The 15638-nt window shown below is 51.9% G+C and overlaps 1 protein-coding gene across 1 annotated transcript in view; it reads right to left on the bottom strand.

Moving 5' to 3' along the window:
• The window catches only part of SLC2A4RG (SLC2A4 regulator), a 50876-nt gene that overhangs the window by 14102 nt on the left and 21136 nt on the right, over positions 1-15638 (bottom strand). Inside the window, exon 3 of the mRNA XM_015412222.1 lies at positions 3078-3187. Coding sequence (XP_015267708.1) covers positions 3078-3187 — 110 coding nt within the window. The remainder of the gene's footprint in view (positions 1-3077; positions 3188-15638) is intronic.

Here is a 15638-nt window from a genome sequence, read left to right as displayed (position 1 = left end):
CCGGTCCGCCCGTTCCCCCCCCCCCCCGATAGCTAGCAATCCAAAAGAGTCCAGTGGAGCCTGAGCGGTGGGCGTTGCCTTCTGACACACTTATTTATTTATTTATTTATTTATTTCGATTTATACCCCACCCTCCCGGCAATGCGGGCTCAGGGCGGCGTCCGGTGATGTCAGGGGGTGTGGCATACCCAAATGAGTTGTGCTAATGAGTTATGCTAATGACCTTCTGCACCTCTTTTTCTACGAAATGACCCTTGGTGCTGAGGACTAGCAACCAAATGGGCACCAGGTCGTTCACCCTTCAGTTAGCTTGTCCGGAGACCAAAGGGCTGGTTGCTGCATGGAATTTCCATGGCCATCACCTGCTTGCACTGGGATAGCAACACCAAGGGCAAACTACCCAGGTGACCCACAAAGGTCGGGCAAGCGCTGCCCCATCAAAATCTATGCTTGACTCTCCAACGTAAAAGTCCAAGCAACAGACTCTGGACAGCCGCGAGCTCAGTCCGTCATGGCAACCCTTTCTCCACTGCTGCAGCACACCAGCTCTTTGGGAGTCAATTCCACTGTGCAGCTCCCATGACGAGATGCCACCTCTGAGTGGCCTCACCTTCCGGGTTCACATAAGACACCAGCAGATCTGAGCGACGCCATGTGCTTTAACAGCACTGATAGGAATGTAAGAAGAGCCCTGCTGGATCAGACCAGTGGTCTATTCAGTCCAGCCTCCTGCCTCACATGGTGGCCAACCAGTTCCTCTGGAGGGCCAACAGCAGGGCAGAGAGGCTGAGGCCTTCCCCTGATAAGAACCTCTGAAGAGTCCTGCTGGTTCAGACCAGTGAGGGTCCGTCTAGTCCAGCATCCCGTCTCACAGAGGGGCCAGCCAGTTCCTCTGGAGGGCCAACAACAGGGCATAGAGGCCAACGCCTTCACAAGAACACAGAAAGAGCCCCGATGGATCAGACCAGGGGTCCATCTAGTCTCACACAGGGGCCAACCAGTTCCTCTGGAGGATCAACACAGGGCATAGAGACCGAGGCCTTCATAAGAACTTCAGAAGAGCCCTGCTGGATCAGAAAGACCAGCGGTCCATCTAGTCCAGCATCACGTCTCACACGGTGGCCAACCAGTTCCTCTGGAGGGCCAAAAACAGGGCATAGCGGCCGAGGCTTTCATTTATTTATTTTATTTTTTCAACTTTTATCCCGCCCTTCTGCCGAAGCAGCTCAGGGCAGCTCACAACATTAATGAAACCAACATAGATAAAACATTAATCCAATAAACAACTTACATAAGTACAATAAGTATAAGTAAAAGCGGTTCATAAGAACACAAAAAGAGCCCTGCTGGATAAGACCAGTGATCCACCTAGTCCAGCATCCTGTCTCACACAGTAGCCAACCAGTCCCTCTCGAGGACCAACCACAGGGCTCAGAGGCCGAGGCCTTCATAAGAACACAAGAAGAGCCCTGCTGGATCAGACCAAGGGTCTATCTAGTCCAGCATCCTGTCTCACACAGTGGCCAACCAGTCCCTCCGGAGGGCCAACAACAGGGCAGAGAGGCCGAGGCCTTCATAAGAACATCAGAAGAGCCCTGCTGGATCAGACCAGGGGTCCATCCAGTCCAGCATCTTGTCTCACACAGTGGCCAACCAATTCCTTTGGAGGGCCAACAACAGGGCATAGGGGCTGAGGCCTTCATAAGAACATAAGAAGAGCCCTGCTGGATCAAACCAGTGGTCCATCTAGTCCAGCATCTTGTCTAACACAGTGGCCAGTCAGTTCCTCTGGAGAGCCAACAACAGGGCACAGAGGCCGAGGCCTTCATAAGAACATAAGAAGAGCTCTGCTGGATCAGACCAGTGGCCCATCTAGTCCAGCATCCTGTCTCACACAGTGGCCAACCAGTCCCTCCGGAGGGCCAACAACAGGGCATAGCGGCCGAGGCCTTCATAAGAACATCAGAAGAGCCCTGCTGGATCAGACCAGTGGTCCATCTAATTCAGCATCCTGCCTCACACAGTGGCCAACCATTTCTTCTGGAGGGCCAACCACAGGGCAGAGAGGTCGAGGCCTTCATAAGAACATCAGAAGAGCACTGCTGGATCAGACCAGTGGTCCATCTAGTCTGGCATCCTGTCTCACTCAGTTGGCAACCAGTTCCTCTGGAGGGCCAACAACAGGGCACAGAGGCCGAGGCCTTCATAAGAACATAAGAAGAGCTCTGCTGGATCAGACCAGTGGCCCATCTAGTCCAGCATCCTGTCTCACACAGTGGCCAACCAGTCCCTCCGGAGGGCCAACAACAGGGCATAGGGGCCAAGGCCTTCATAAGATCATCAGAAGAGTCCTGCTGGATCAGCTCAGTGAGGGTCCATCTAGTCCAGCGTTTTGTCTCACACTGTGGCCCACCAGTTCCTCTGGAGGGCCAACAACAGGGCATAGAGGCCGAGGCCTTCATAAGAACACCAGAAGAGTCCTGCTGGATCAGCTCAGTGAAGGTCCATCTAGTCCAGCCTCCTGTCTCACACAGTGGCCAACCAGTTCCTCTGGAGGGCCAACAACAGGGCATAGAGGCCGAGGCCTTCATAAGAACACCAGAAGAGCCCTGCTGGATCAGACCAGTGAAGGTCCATCCAGTCCAGCATCCTTCACACAGGGTGGCCAACCAGTTCCTCTGCGGGGCCAACAAACAAGGTATGGAGACCAAGGCTTTCCCCTGACGTGCTTCCAGCCACTGGGATGCAGAGGCTTAGTAAGGGCAGCCGCCTGCTCCATCTCCAAGAACAGGAGGCTGGGGTTGATGAAGAGAAGCTCAAGTGACCCGTCCACTATTTCTTTTTTTAAACAAATTGCGAGACTATCTGGTGGATTTGAGAAAGGGGTGTGTGTGTGTGCGTCAAGGTCTGCTGGTACCAGAAAAGTTGTACTGGCGTGCTCTTTCTCCAAGCACAGACCTGGATCCAGGAAACTCCTGCAGGGGGCGCCTGCTCAGTCCTTTGCCGACTGAGTGTTCCTGGGTTAGTGGACGGGCCCCTCCCAGCTCAAAGAGACCCCCCTGGCCCCAGGCCCTTACCTGCGCCAAAGCCGCTGGGCGGGTTGTTCAGCACCACAGGACTGGTGGACAAGCTGGTTAGGACAGCCGCCGCCATCACCTCATCGATCCCCGCCTTCCCCGAGAGCTTCCTGAGGGGCAGAGAGAAACGGTGTCAAGGGAAAATGTATGGTATCAGGGCTCCTTGTGTAGCAGGAGCTCCTTTGCATATTAGGCAACACACACCCCTAATGTAGCCAATCCTCCAAGAGCTTACAGTAGCCCCTGTAAGAAGAGCTCTGTAAGCTCTTGGAGGATTGGCTATATGAGGGGTCTGTGGCCTAATATGCAAAGGAGTTCCTGCTACAAAAAGAGCCCTGCTGATGCAATTGAAAATGCAGGATGAAATAGTTAAAGAAGGTATGATTAACTGGATGCAAAATATAGGTTATAACAGATCTGTCATGATGGAGTGAACTATGGAGTGTGAATATCCAGTTGACTAAGATCTGTTTTTATGTAAAGAAAATTTGTATAAAATGCTTTTTTCAAGATTAACTGCAGCAACATCTGTTTTGCAATGGCACCAAAAATTACACCAAGATACAAATTTCAATTCAAGTAAACTCTGAATGCTAACAAGAGACATAACATTTTGGTGATTGTTTTAAAAGTATACTAAAAATTATATAAACGTTCTATCTAAAATGGTTGGGAAAGGGCATCATTAAGTTCTACTCAGGGCTTTTTTTGTAGAAAAAGCCCAGCAGGAACTCATTAGCATAATAGGCCACACCCAACAACAGAAACTCATTAGCGTATCCAGCCACATCCCTGACAGCACAGCTCATTAGCATATTAGGCCACACACCCCATGTTACCAGAAGTGTGGTCATCTAGCCACACCCACCTTTTGCTTCTTATTCTGTTGACCTTGTTTGTGGTCAAAACCCAGGGCCTTTTTGTAGCAGGAACTCCTTTGCATGTTAGGCCACACACCCCTAATGTAGCCAATCCTAATGAGTTCCTGCTGTTGGGTGTGGCCTGTTATGCTAATGAGTTCCTGCTGGGCGTGGCCAACTTGGGAGCCAGCCGGAACTCCGTTCCTGCGCGTTCCTGCCCAAAAATAGCCCTGGTTCTACTTGTGTTCTGCTACTTCTCTATTCCAGTTGCCACAAGAACAGATCAGGCTCTCGCAGCAGGCAGGTCAAAAATCCACGGCTTGAATATATTTTAATCACAATTTCCCTGACTTCAGACCAATTTCCCTGACTTTCCCAGACCAATCTTCATTTCCCTGACTTTCCCAAAAGTGGCAACCCTGCAGATGACTTAGGTAGGAACCACAGATACTTTATTTTACGTGTTATAACCGCAGCCAGAATTCTATTCGCAACGACATGGAGGACATTGAAAATCCCAACGATGAATGAGATGATAACGAAGATTATGGAATGTGCTGAAATGGACAGATTGACAAATATATTAAAAGGAAAAATGGAAGAACTTATGGGACCATGGAGGGCTTTTTACGACGGGTTAAAACATAAGTACTGAGAAACTAGGATTAAATGAAGAACAATAAGAATGATGGCTATAATAGCTGTGAAACTTTTATGAGAAGATTTGCAAGAAGGAATGTTAAATTAGATTTTTATATATATCTGTCATCTTCCCCCCATTCTTTTCCCTTTCCCCCTTTCTATGTTTAAACTAATAAAACTCTTTAAAAAAAGAGAGAGCATCATTCGCACCCGCAACCTGCCTCAGAGGCAGCACACGATCTGCCCTGTCGCACAAGAAGCGTCCATGCACATGCCTCCGGTGGAGCGCACAGCACCAAGGGAACAGAACTGTCCAGAATCCATCCCCAAATCAGAACCCTCAGAATCCATCCCCAGATCCTCAGCCGAAGTAATGGTGATTTATTTTGCACCTGCGTTTTATTTATTTCCCAGTCTAGACTCAAAGCCGCTTTTAGAACACCGTTGGTGTAGTGGTTAAGTGCGCGGACTCTAATCTGGGAGAACCGGGTTTGATTCCCCACTCCTCCACTCGCACCTGGCTGGATGACCTTGGGCAAGCCGTAGTTCTGATAAGAGCTGTTCTTGAAAAAGAGCAGTTTCTGTCAAGAGCTCTCTCAGCCCCACCTGCCTCCCAGGGTGTCTGTTGTGGGGAGAGGAAGGGAAAGGAGATTGTAAGCCGCTCTGAGACACCTTTGGGTAGTGAAGGTATAAATCCAATCTCTTCTTCTTCTTCTCTCTGTCTTCTCACCACAACCCTGTGAGGTAGGCCAGGCTTAGAGTTTTTAAGATAGAGCTTCTACGTTGGGTCCCCTTCATGCCATTAGCCTCCTTTAGACTAAGCGTGCACACCCCAAATATTTGCACAAGGACCCCATACTGAGCTTAAAATGGAACATGTTCCTGTTATCCAGAAGAGGCACCTGTGCATAAACTGGACTGACGTATGCGCAAAACAGTTCAGAAAATACAAGCCGCCTGCTTGTCCTCCTGGAGAATCTAAGACTTCCTGGGCCTATGGTACTGAGAACTTGGAACAGACCCAAAATGCATATGCCCTGCCCACCGCGGGTGCTCTGGTTTAACCGAAGCGCCCCCCGATTGGCTGGCGTGGTGCCCACACAGCCAACCAAAGCCAGGCACCCACGTGACTCTAAATAAGTCTGAGAAAGACAGAGAGGACCCAGCAGGTTGGAAGAGAGATAACAACGATTGCAGAAAAAGCAGCCGTCTCCCGAGCTGGAGAGAGAGAAAGAGAGAAGAAAGTCTGCCAGGTCGGCACGAGCACTCAGAGCCGGATTTCGAGAAGGCTGCATGCCAAGAAGTGTTTCGCAGCCCCCTCCACAGTTCAGGGTGGGAGGCCTGCCACCCAAAAGGCACCCAGGTGTGCCCATCTGGCCCATGGTATACAGCCAGGATGCCAGGCCAAGTGCTGCTGCCAAACCCAGAGGGTTCAGAGTAGACAAACCCAACATGCCTGGCCACGCTGAGTAAAAAGCATCATTTGGATGTACCCTTCCATGTACAGACAAGACCCAGGAGGAAGGAGGGAACTTGTTGCACAGCAAAGCATTATGGGATTGGAGCAGGACAGAGAGGTTTAAACAGCCCTGAGAGGCTGTGGCTCAGCGGCAGAGCATGCGGAAGGTCCCAGGTTCAATCCCCGGCACCTCCAGTTGGAAGAACCAGGCAGGAGGTGATGGGAAAGACCTCTGCCTGAGACTCTGCCAGTCGGAGTAGGCAATACTGATTTTGATAAAACCAGCTTCATTGAGGGGAGGGGGTATGGCTCAGCACTAAAGAATGCAGAAGGTCCCAGGTTCAATCCCCGGCATCTCCAGTTGAAAGGACCAGGGAGGAGGTGATGGGAAAGACCTCCGCCTGAGACCCTGGAGAGCTGTAAAGAAGGGCTGTGGCTCAGTGGAAGAGCCTCTGCTTGGCAGGCAGAAGGTCCCAGGTTCGATCCCCGGCATCTCCAGTTGAATGTACCAGGCAGGAGGTGATGGGAAAGACCTCTGCCTGAGACCCTGGAGAGCTGTAAAGAAGGGCTGTAGCTCAGTAGAAGAGCCTCTGCTTGGCACGCAGAAGGTCCCAGGTTCAATCCCCGGCATCTCCAGTTGAAAGGTACAGGTAGGAGGTGATGGGAAAGACCTCCGCCTGAGACCCTGGAGAGCTGTAAAGAAGGGCTGTGGCTCAATGGCAGGTTCTCACAATGGCTCAATGGCAGGTTTTCACAAGGAAAGAAAGACTGTGACTTCTTCACCCGGTGTGCACGTAGATCCATTCTATCTCCTGCATGTCCTTGTTACAATCCAGTGTAAACCTTTCCCAATTGTTTTTTCCACATATGACAAGGATTTAGGGGAGGGGAGAGAAGCGCATGCAAGTTTGCACGCTACCTTCACCACCCCCAGCCCCACTGCATGAAGCTCTACGATCCGGAAAAGCCCGTTCAAGACCAGTTGCGCAAACTCAGCTAAGACGTTTCAGGGGGAAAGGGGTCCTTGGCTTTTCAAACCAAGCTCCTGAAACAGGAAGTGCAAAGAACTGTTTGCAACCTCAAAAGGGTCCCCTAATTGCATGTCTGGGGGGGGGGGCAAATTAGCTGGGCAGCGAAGACCCTCATCTCAGAGGCGGGAAAATTAGAAAAAGAAGAAGAGGAAGAGATGGGATTTACACCCCGCCCTTCACTCGGAGTCTCAGAGGGGCTTACCAACTCCTTTCCCTTCCCTTCCCCACAACAGACACCCTGTGAGGTAGGTGGGGCTGAGAGAACTCTTTCTAGAGCTGTCCTTGAGAAAACAGCTCTGACAGAAGTATGGCTTGCCCAAGGTCATCCAGCAGCTGCAAGTGGAAGAGGGGGGAATCAAACCCGGTTCTCCCAGAACATCAGAAGAGCCCTGCTGGATCAGTTCCTCTGGAGGGCCAACAACAGGGCACAGAGGCCGAGGCCTTCATAAGAACATCAGAAGAGCCCCGCTGGATCAGACCACTGGTCCCTCTAGTCCAGCATCCTGTCTCACACAGTGGCCAACCAGTTCCTCTGGAGGGCCAACATACAGGCTGAGGCCTTCATAAGAAATTATTTTTATTATTTATTTATTATTTCAATTTATACCCCGCCTTGCCGGACAAACTGGCTCAGAGAAAAGAAGAGATTGGATTTATACCCAGCCCTTCACTACCCGAAGGAGTCTCAGAGCAGCTTATAAACGCCTTTCCCTTCCCCTCCCCACAACAGACACCCTGTGAGGGAAGTGGGGCTGAGAGAACTCTTTTGAGAACTGCCCCTGAGAGAACAGCTCTGACAGAACTATGGCTTGCCCAAGGTCATCCAGCAGCTGCAAGCGGAGGAGTGGGGAATCAAACCCGGCTCTCCCATATTAGAGTCAGCGCACTTAACCACGACACCAAACTGGCTCTCATCAGAAGAGCCCTGCTGGATGAGACCGGTGGTCCATCTAGTCCAGCATCCTGTCTCACACAGTGGCCAACCAGCTCCTCCAGAGGGCCAACAACAGGGCAGAGAGGCTGAGGCCTTCCCCTGATGTTGCCTCCTGGCTCTGGGACTCTGAGGATTAGTGCCTCTAAATGTGGAGGTTCCCCTCAGCCACTATAGCTAGTAGCCACCGATATCCTCCATAAATCTATCTAATCCCCTTTTCAAAGCTGTTTCTTCCTGTGGCCATTACTACATCCTTTGGCAGGGAATTCCACATTTTTAATCCCTCTCTGTATAAAGTAGTATTTCCTTTTCTCCGTCCTGATCCTACTGCCCATCGGCTTCTTTGGATGCCCTCCAGTTCTAGTATTTTGGGAGAGGGGGGGAAGAACTCTTTGTCAGCTCTCTCCACTCCGTGCACAATGTTATAAGCCTCTCTCACATCCCCCCTCAGTCGTCTCTTTTCTAAACTGAAAAATCCCAGACCCTTTAGCCTTTCCTCAATGGGAAGGTCCTCCAACCCCCCTTAATCATCCTTCTTGCCCTCCTCTGTACTTTTCCCAGCTCTGCAGTGTCCTTTTGGGGACGATGTGTGTGTTCCCCGCTCATGCCTTCCACACCACAGGTTGTCACGGCTTCTGAACTTTTCCCCCAAGCAAGCAGTTACTCTGGAGGAGGTCAGAAGGTCCCCGCCCTGCCCCTGTTGGCCGGCCACCACCCTGCAGACATCACTGACTCGCCTTTTTAGAAAGTCGTGTACGGGATCGGCTCCTCCCCCTCCAGCAACCCCCAGCCTATCGCCTTCCCTGCCGGGACAGGACAGCCAACGGGAGCGCAGTTGCTAGTGGAACCCACGGCCTTGTGTAAAGAGCCGGCTCGGCCCCCTTACCCACCCCCAGCAAGCCCTGCCGTCCCTCCACTCCCTCCCCTGCTTCCTGTGGCAGCAGCTCTCCATCCCAAACGGGACAAACAAACACTTGGCTGCTTTTTCGCTCCCAGCCCCGAGGAGAGCTGCCAAAGATCCAGCGGGGAAAGGAAGGCAGGCTGGAGGCGGGGAGGAGGAGACTTCCTCTTAAGTAGCAATCAAACCCCTAGAGGTTTTGGGGGGGGGGGTTGCTCTGCAATCGCCGGCAGGGTAGGGTAGGAGCCGCTTTCGCAATCTGCTGCGGTAGAGCCGGGGCCGCCCTGAGCAACTGCGCCGAACTCCAAAGGTTGCGACGGCCCCGGTCCTTTTTAGAACAACCTACAGCTGACACGGAGGAGATCACAGATCGAAGAGCTCCATGGTTTGAGCGGCCACACTTCCTTGTAGGGGGTTAGACAGATTCATGGGAGGAGGGGTCGATCAGTGGCTGTCAGGCACGGAGACCAGGAGGCAACCTCAGGAGAAGGCCTCTTATGCCTTGTTGTTGGCCCTCCAGAGGAACTGGCTGGCCACTCTATGAGACAGGATGCTGGACTGGATGGACCACTGGTCTGATCCAGCAGGGCTCTTCTGATGTTCTTATGAAGGCCTCGGCCTCTCTGCCCTGTTGTTGACTGTCCAGATAAACTGGTTGAGCACTCTGTGAGATAAGCTGCTGGACTAGATGGACCCCTGGTCTGATCAAGCAGGGCTCTTCTGATGTTCTTAGGAAAGCCTCAGCCTCTGTGCCCAGTTGATGGCCCTCCAAATGAACTGATTGGCCACTGTGTGAGACAGGAGGCTGGACTAGATGGACCCCTGGCCTAATCCAGCAGGGCTCTTCTGATGTTCTTATGAAGGTCTTGGCCTCTATGCCCTGTTGTTGACCCTCTAGAAGAACTGGTTGGCCACTGTGTGAGACAGGATGCTGGACTAGATAGACCTCTGGTCTGATCCAGCAGGGCTCTTCTGATTTTCTTATGAAGGCCTCGGCCTCCATGCCCTGTTGTTGGCCGTCCAGAGGAACTGGTTGGCCACTGTGTGAGACAGGATGTTGGACTAGATGGACCACTGGTCTGATCCAGCAGGGCTCTTCTGATGTTCTTAGGAAAGCCTCAGCCTCCATGCCCTGCTGTTGGCCGTCCAGAGGAACTGATTGGCCACTGTGTGAGACAGGATGCTGGACTAGATGGACCACTGGTCTGATCCAGCAAAGCTGTTCTTATGTTCTTACAAGAGACCAGTGCAGTAAAGTAGTGCTATCTGAAAGGCCCACAACAACCAGTTCCGGGAGTCAACTTCTCAATGCATGTTCATCCAGACCTCAGCAAAAGCATGCACAGGGATGCAGAATTCTTTTTAAAAGCATGCATTCCCTGCACTAGTCAAAATCTAGGTCCTCCACAACTTTGACAGACGCAAAGCTCTTGAAACATATGAAGTCAAACCAAATAACCTGCATCGTGACAAACGGGAGCAACCTAATTTATTTAGGTATTTATTAAAGCACTTCTATTCTACCTTTCCTCATGGTTCAGGATGGCTAAGGATAATGGTTAAAAACATACTTCATTAAAAGCCAAAAATATAGCAGCCAAATCTAAACCTTCCCCGCCGCAACCCTTAAAAGATACCTGCCTAAAATGAAATGCTGGGGAATAGCGGGATTTGGCAATGCAATTTTTTTTAAACAGAACATCAAGAAAAAGCATAAGGATCACAGCAAAAACTAAAAATATTAATCTTGCCCAGCTATGGGACTGTCTCTCTCTCTCTCCGCTCCTCCAAGCGCTGAAATTATGGGGTAGAGCCACAAAGGCCCATGTAAGCCTGACCCACACAGTAAATGTGCTTACATTATACCTGTAAAGGTAAAGGTTTCCCTTGCTCGAAAGCCAGTCGAATCCAACTCTATGGGGTGGTGCTAGTCTCCGTTTCCAAGCCGAGGAGCCAACGCTGTCCGAAGACTTCTCTGTGGTCATGTGGCCGGCATGACTAGACGCCAAGGCACACGGAACGCTGTTACCTTCCCACCAAAGCGGTACCTATTTATCTACTTGCAATTTCTTGCTTTCGAACTGCTAGGTTGGCAGGAGCTGGAACTAGAGACGGGAGCTCACTCCGTCACGCGGCACACTCGGGGCTCGAACTGCCGACCTTCCGGTCCGCAGTTCAGCGTCTTAACCACTTGAGCCACCGCAGCCCTACATTATATCTGAGGTGAGGCTAATTTGCCACAGGGAAGCAACCACTCACAATATATGTTTCCGCTTGATGACAATCAATAAGTGGCCTTTTGAATACACAAAACGGCACACGCAGTGACTCACGAAAGCTCATCACCTGCCGCAAATTTTGCTAGTCTTTCAGGGGCTACTGGAGTCTTGCTCTTTCCTAGGGCCAGTACTGTCCGCTCAGACTGGTAGCAGGCAAGAGGTCTTTCACATCACCCCCCTTCCTAGTCCTTTCAACTGGAGGTGCTGCCGGGGATTGAACCTGGGACCTTCTGCATGCCAGGCAGAGGCTCTTCCATGGAGCCACGGCCATTCCCAAGCCATACAGACACACACCCCCGTGCTATTCTGCATACAGGAGGAGACCCAAGCGCACACACAGCCCCAGAGCACGGCCTTGACGCTCTCTCCAGAGCAAAGCAGCTGCCCAGATCTGGGAAAGAGACAGGCCTCGGGGCGGGCCGTGTGCATCGGAGAATCCAACCCACGCAGGCATCCTGCCAAGCCAGGCTGTTTACTACAAGAGTGATGCCTTAACAGGTCTCGGTAGACCGGCGAGGACGGAGTTTCAAGCGCCTGGGAGGAAGGAACCGCCCTCCGCCCCACACTGGCGCACACACACACACACACACACTGACAAGTCGTCAGCTGGAACGAAAGCACTTTGCACACAAACCTGGGGAGCGGAAGGGCAAAAACAAAGTTGGTTTGCAAGGGAGGAAGAAGAAGAGGAGGAGGAGATTGGATTTATACCCTACCCATCACTACCCGAAGGAGTCTCAGAGCGGCTTACAAACTCCTTCCCCTTCCCCTCCCCACCACAGACACCCTGTGAGGCAGGTGGGGCTGAGAGAGCTCTTTCGAGAGAACTGCTCCTGAGAGAATAGCTCTGAGAGAACTTGTGACTGACCCAAGGTCACCCAGCAGGCTTCACATGGACGAGTTGGGAATCAAACCCGGTTCTCCCAGATTAGAGTCTGCGCACTTAACCACTACACCAAACTGGAGGGCGGGGGGGGGGGACAGTGGCTCAGTGGGGGAGCCTCTGCTTTGCATGCGGAAGGTCCCGGGTTCAATCCCTGGCATCTCCAGTTAAAAGGGTTCAGGTAGGAGGTAATGTGAAAGACCTCTGCCTGAGATCCTGGAAGAAGTGGAGATTGATTTATACCCCGCCCTTCACTACCCGAAGGAGTCTCAGAGTGGCTTACGATCTCCTTTCCCTTCCCCTTCCCACAACAGACACCCTTGTGAGGCAGGTGGGGCTGAGAGAGCACTCTCGAGAACTGCTCCCGAGAGAACAGGCTCTGAAATAGCAATGTTCCCTCTAAGCTGTGGAGTCTTGTGAGTAAAAATTCCACTTTGTGAGCTACAGGCCTTAAAGTTGTGAGCAAGGGATTTGGCGACTGCATAAATCAGTTTCCTCCGGAGCCGTCCCTTCCTGAGCCAAGACAAAAACATGTGAGCTGGAGGCTAAAAAACTGTGAGCTAGCTCACACTAACCCAGCTTAGAGGGAACACTGCTTGTGACTGACCCAAGGTTATCCAGCTGGCATGTGGAGGAGTGGGGGAATCAAACCCGGATCTCCCAGACGAGAGTCCGCGCTCCTAACCACTACACCAAACTGGCAAGCGGCTGCCAGTCTGAGTAGAGAAGGCTGATCTTGAAGGACAAAGGGTCTGATTCAGTATAAGGCAGCTTCATACGTTCATAGCCAACCCCCCGGTCTGCTGACGACTTCCTTCCCACAAAAGTCCATCTGCGAACAGCCAACTCTACCGACTCCGCCGTTCCATGGAGCCTTCTTACCCCAAGGGCTGCGCACTAGCACACAAAGGACCAGGACCAAGAAAAGTCTGAAACGAGCCAGCGTGGTGTAGTGGCTAAAGGGTCGGACTAGGATCTGAGAGACCCAGGTTCGAATCCCCCACTCTGCCACGGAAGCCCGCTGGGTGACCTTGGGCCAGTCACACACTCTCAGCCAAGCCTACCTCACAGGGTTGTTGCGAGGATAAAATGGAGAGGAGGAGGAGGAGAAAGGCGGGATACAATAACTTAAATAAATAGAAATTTGGGGAGATCCCAAAACTGAGCGTATTTCCTTCTGCTTCTGATCGGGGAAGGAGAGGCAAAGCCTGGATTTATTGATTTATTTATTACATTCGATTTACCGGCCACCCTTCCCTGCGTGCAGGGCTCAGGGCCGCTTACACCGAGGATAAATACAATATAACTGAATCAAAACAGCATTAAGGTAAAAGTAAAGGTTCCCTTGCTTGAAAGCCAGTCTAGTCCAACTCTAGGGTTGCGGTGCTCATCTCCGTTTCAAAGCCGAAGAGCCAGCGCTGTCCGAAGATGTTTCCGTGGTCATGTGGCTGGCATGACTAAACACCAAGGCGCACGGAACGCTGTTACCTTCCCACCAAAGTGGTACCTATTTAAGATAAAGGTAAAGGTTCCCTTCCTCGAAAGCTAGTCGAATCCGACTCTAGGGTTGCGGTGCTCATCTCCGTTTCCAAGTCGAAGAGGCAGCGCTGTCCGAAGACGTTTCCGTGGTCATGTGGCCGGCATGACTAAACACCAAGGCGCACGGAACACTGTTACCTTCCCACCGAAGCGGTACCTATTTATCTACTTGCAATTTCTTGCTTTCGAATTGCTAGATTGGCAGGAGCTGGAACTAGAGACGGGAGCTCACTCCGTCATGTGGCACACTCGGGTCTCAAACTGCTGAACTACTGACCTTCCACAGCCTGCAGTTCAGCGTCTTAACCACTTGAGCCACCTATTTATCTACTTGCAATTTCTTGCTTTCGAACTGCTAGGTTGGCAGGAGCTGGAACTAGAGACAGGAGCTCCCTCCGTCATATGGCACACTCGGGTCTCACAATACTTAAAAACAGTCAGAAAAGAGCACTAAGTCCAAGATGACGGTAATTTGCACCTGCCCCCCTGGGTGGAGGGGATATGTGGAATAAACGGGAAAGTTGGTGTTTGAGAGTGCCAGTCCATCGCTGTCCTCAAACGCCTGGCGGAACACCCCTGCCTTACAAGCCCTGCGGAAAGGTCGTCAGTCCCGTAGGGCACGGCTGTTCTCTGGCAGAGAGTCCCATCTGTGGACTGAGGCCGATCATGAGAAGGGAGGGCAGGAAGGGTTGCCTCAGTGCTTAGTTCTCGCGGCCCTTTCTTACAAGCCCAGGGAAATGCCAATCGCCACTTTGGGGTCAGGAAGCAATCCTGGAGGGGGATTTTTGGACATCTTCTGGGCATGGAACAGCTGTCACTGTGGGTGTGGAGGGGGAGGTGTTTGTGAATTCCCTGCCTTGTGCAGGGGGTTGGACTAGATGACCCTGGGGATCCCTTCCAACACTATGATTTTGTGATCAGCTGGGGGCCAGGGCCTTTTTGGCCGCTACAAGAGCCAGTTTGGTGTAGTGCTTAGGTGCGCGGACTCTAATCTTGGAGAACCGGGCTTGATTCCCCACTCCTCCACTCGCACCTGGCTGGACGACCCTGGGCAAGCCGTAGTTCTGATAAGAGCTGTCCTTGAAAAAGAGCAGTTTCTGTCAAGAGCTCACTCAGCCCCACCTACCTCACAGGGTGTCTGTGGTGGGGAGGGGAAGGGAAAGGAGTTTGTAAGCCGCTCTGAGACACCTTTCGGTAGTGAACGGTGGGGTAGAAATCCAATCTTTTCTTCTTCTACAAGCGTGGACGGCTTCAAGAGGGAACTGGATAAACATATGGAGCAGAGGTCCATCGGTGGCTATTAGCCACAAGGTACAGACAGGAACTCTCAGTCTGGGGCAGGTGATGCTCTGTATTCTTGGTGCTTTGGTGGGGGCAACAGTGGGAGGGCTTGTAGTGTCCTGGCTCCACTGGTGGACCTCCTGAGGGCATCTGGTGTTTTTGGCCACTGTGTGACACAGAGTGTTGGACTGGAGGGGCCACTGGCCTGATCCAGCACTGGCTTCTCTTATGTTCTTATATGAAGTAGAGGTCCATCAGTGGCTATGAGCCACAAGGTACAGACAGGAACTCTCAGTCTGGGGCAGGTGATGCTCTGTATTCTTGGTGCTTTGGTGGGGGCAACAGTGGGAGGGCTTGTAGTGTCCTGGCTCCACTGGTGGACCTCCTGAGGGCATCTGGTGTTTTTGGCCACTGTGTGACACAGAGTGTTGGACTGGAGGGGCCACTGGCCTGATCCAGCACTGGCTTCTCTTATGTTCTTATATGAAGTAGAGGTCCATCAGTGGCTATGAGCCACAAGGTACAGACAGGAACTCTCAGTCTGGGGCAAGGGATGCTCTGTCTTCTTGGTGCTTGGGGGTAAGGTATGTGGGCCGGAGCTTCTCAGTGCCAGAGAATCCTCCGAAGCCCTCCCAGAAAGTGTTCGCCCACTCGAGCCTGCTTTTGCAGCCCTGAGGGATGGCAACTTGCTTTTGCTCATTTTAAGTACATCAGTTCTCAGGGTGCCAAGTTCTGCAGCCGGCACCTAACTCTGA

The sequence above is a fragment of the Gekko japonicus genome, unplaced genomic scaffold (genome assembly GCF_001447785.1).
Source record: "Gekko japonicus isolate JY-2015 unplaced genomic scaffold, Gekko_japonicus_V1.1 scaffold2619, whole genome shotgun sequence".
Taxonomy (NCBI): domain Eukaryota; kingdom Metazoa; phylum Chordata; class Lepidosauria; order Squamata; family Gekkonidae; genus Gekko; species Gekko japonicus.
The sequence above is the reverse complement of the archived record's forward strand: the minus strand, read 5'-3'. Positions and strand labels throughout refer to the sequence as shown.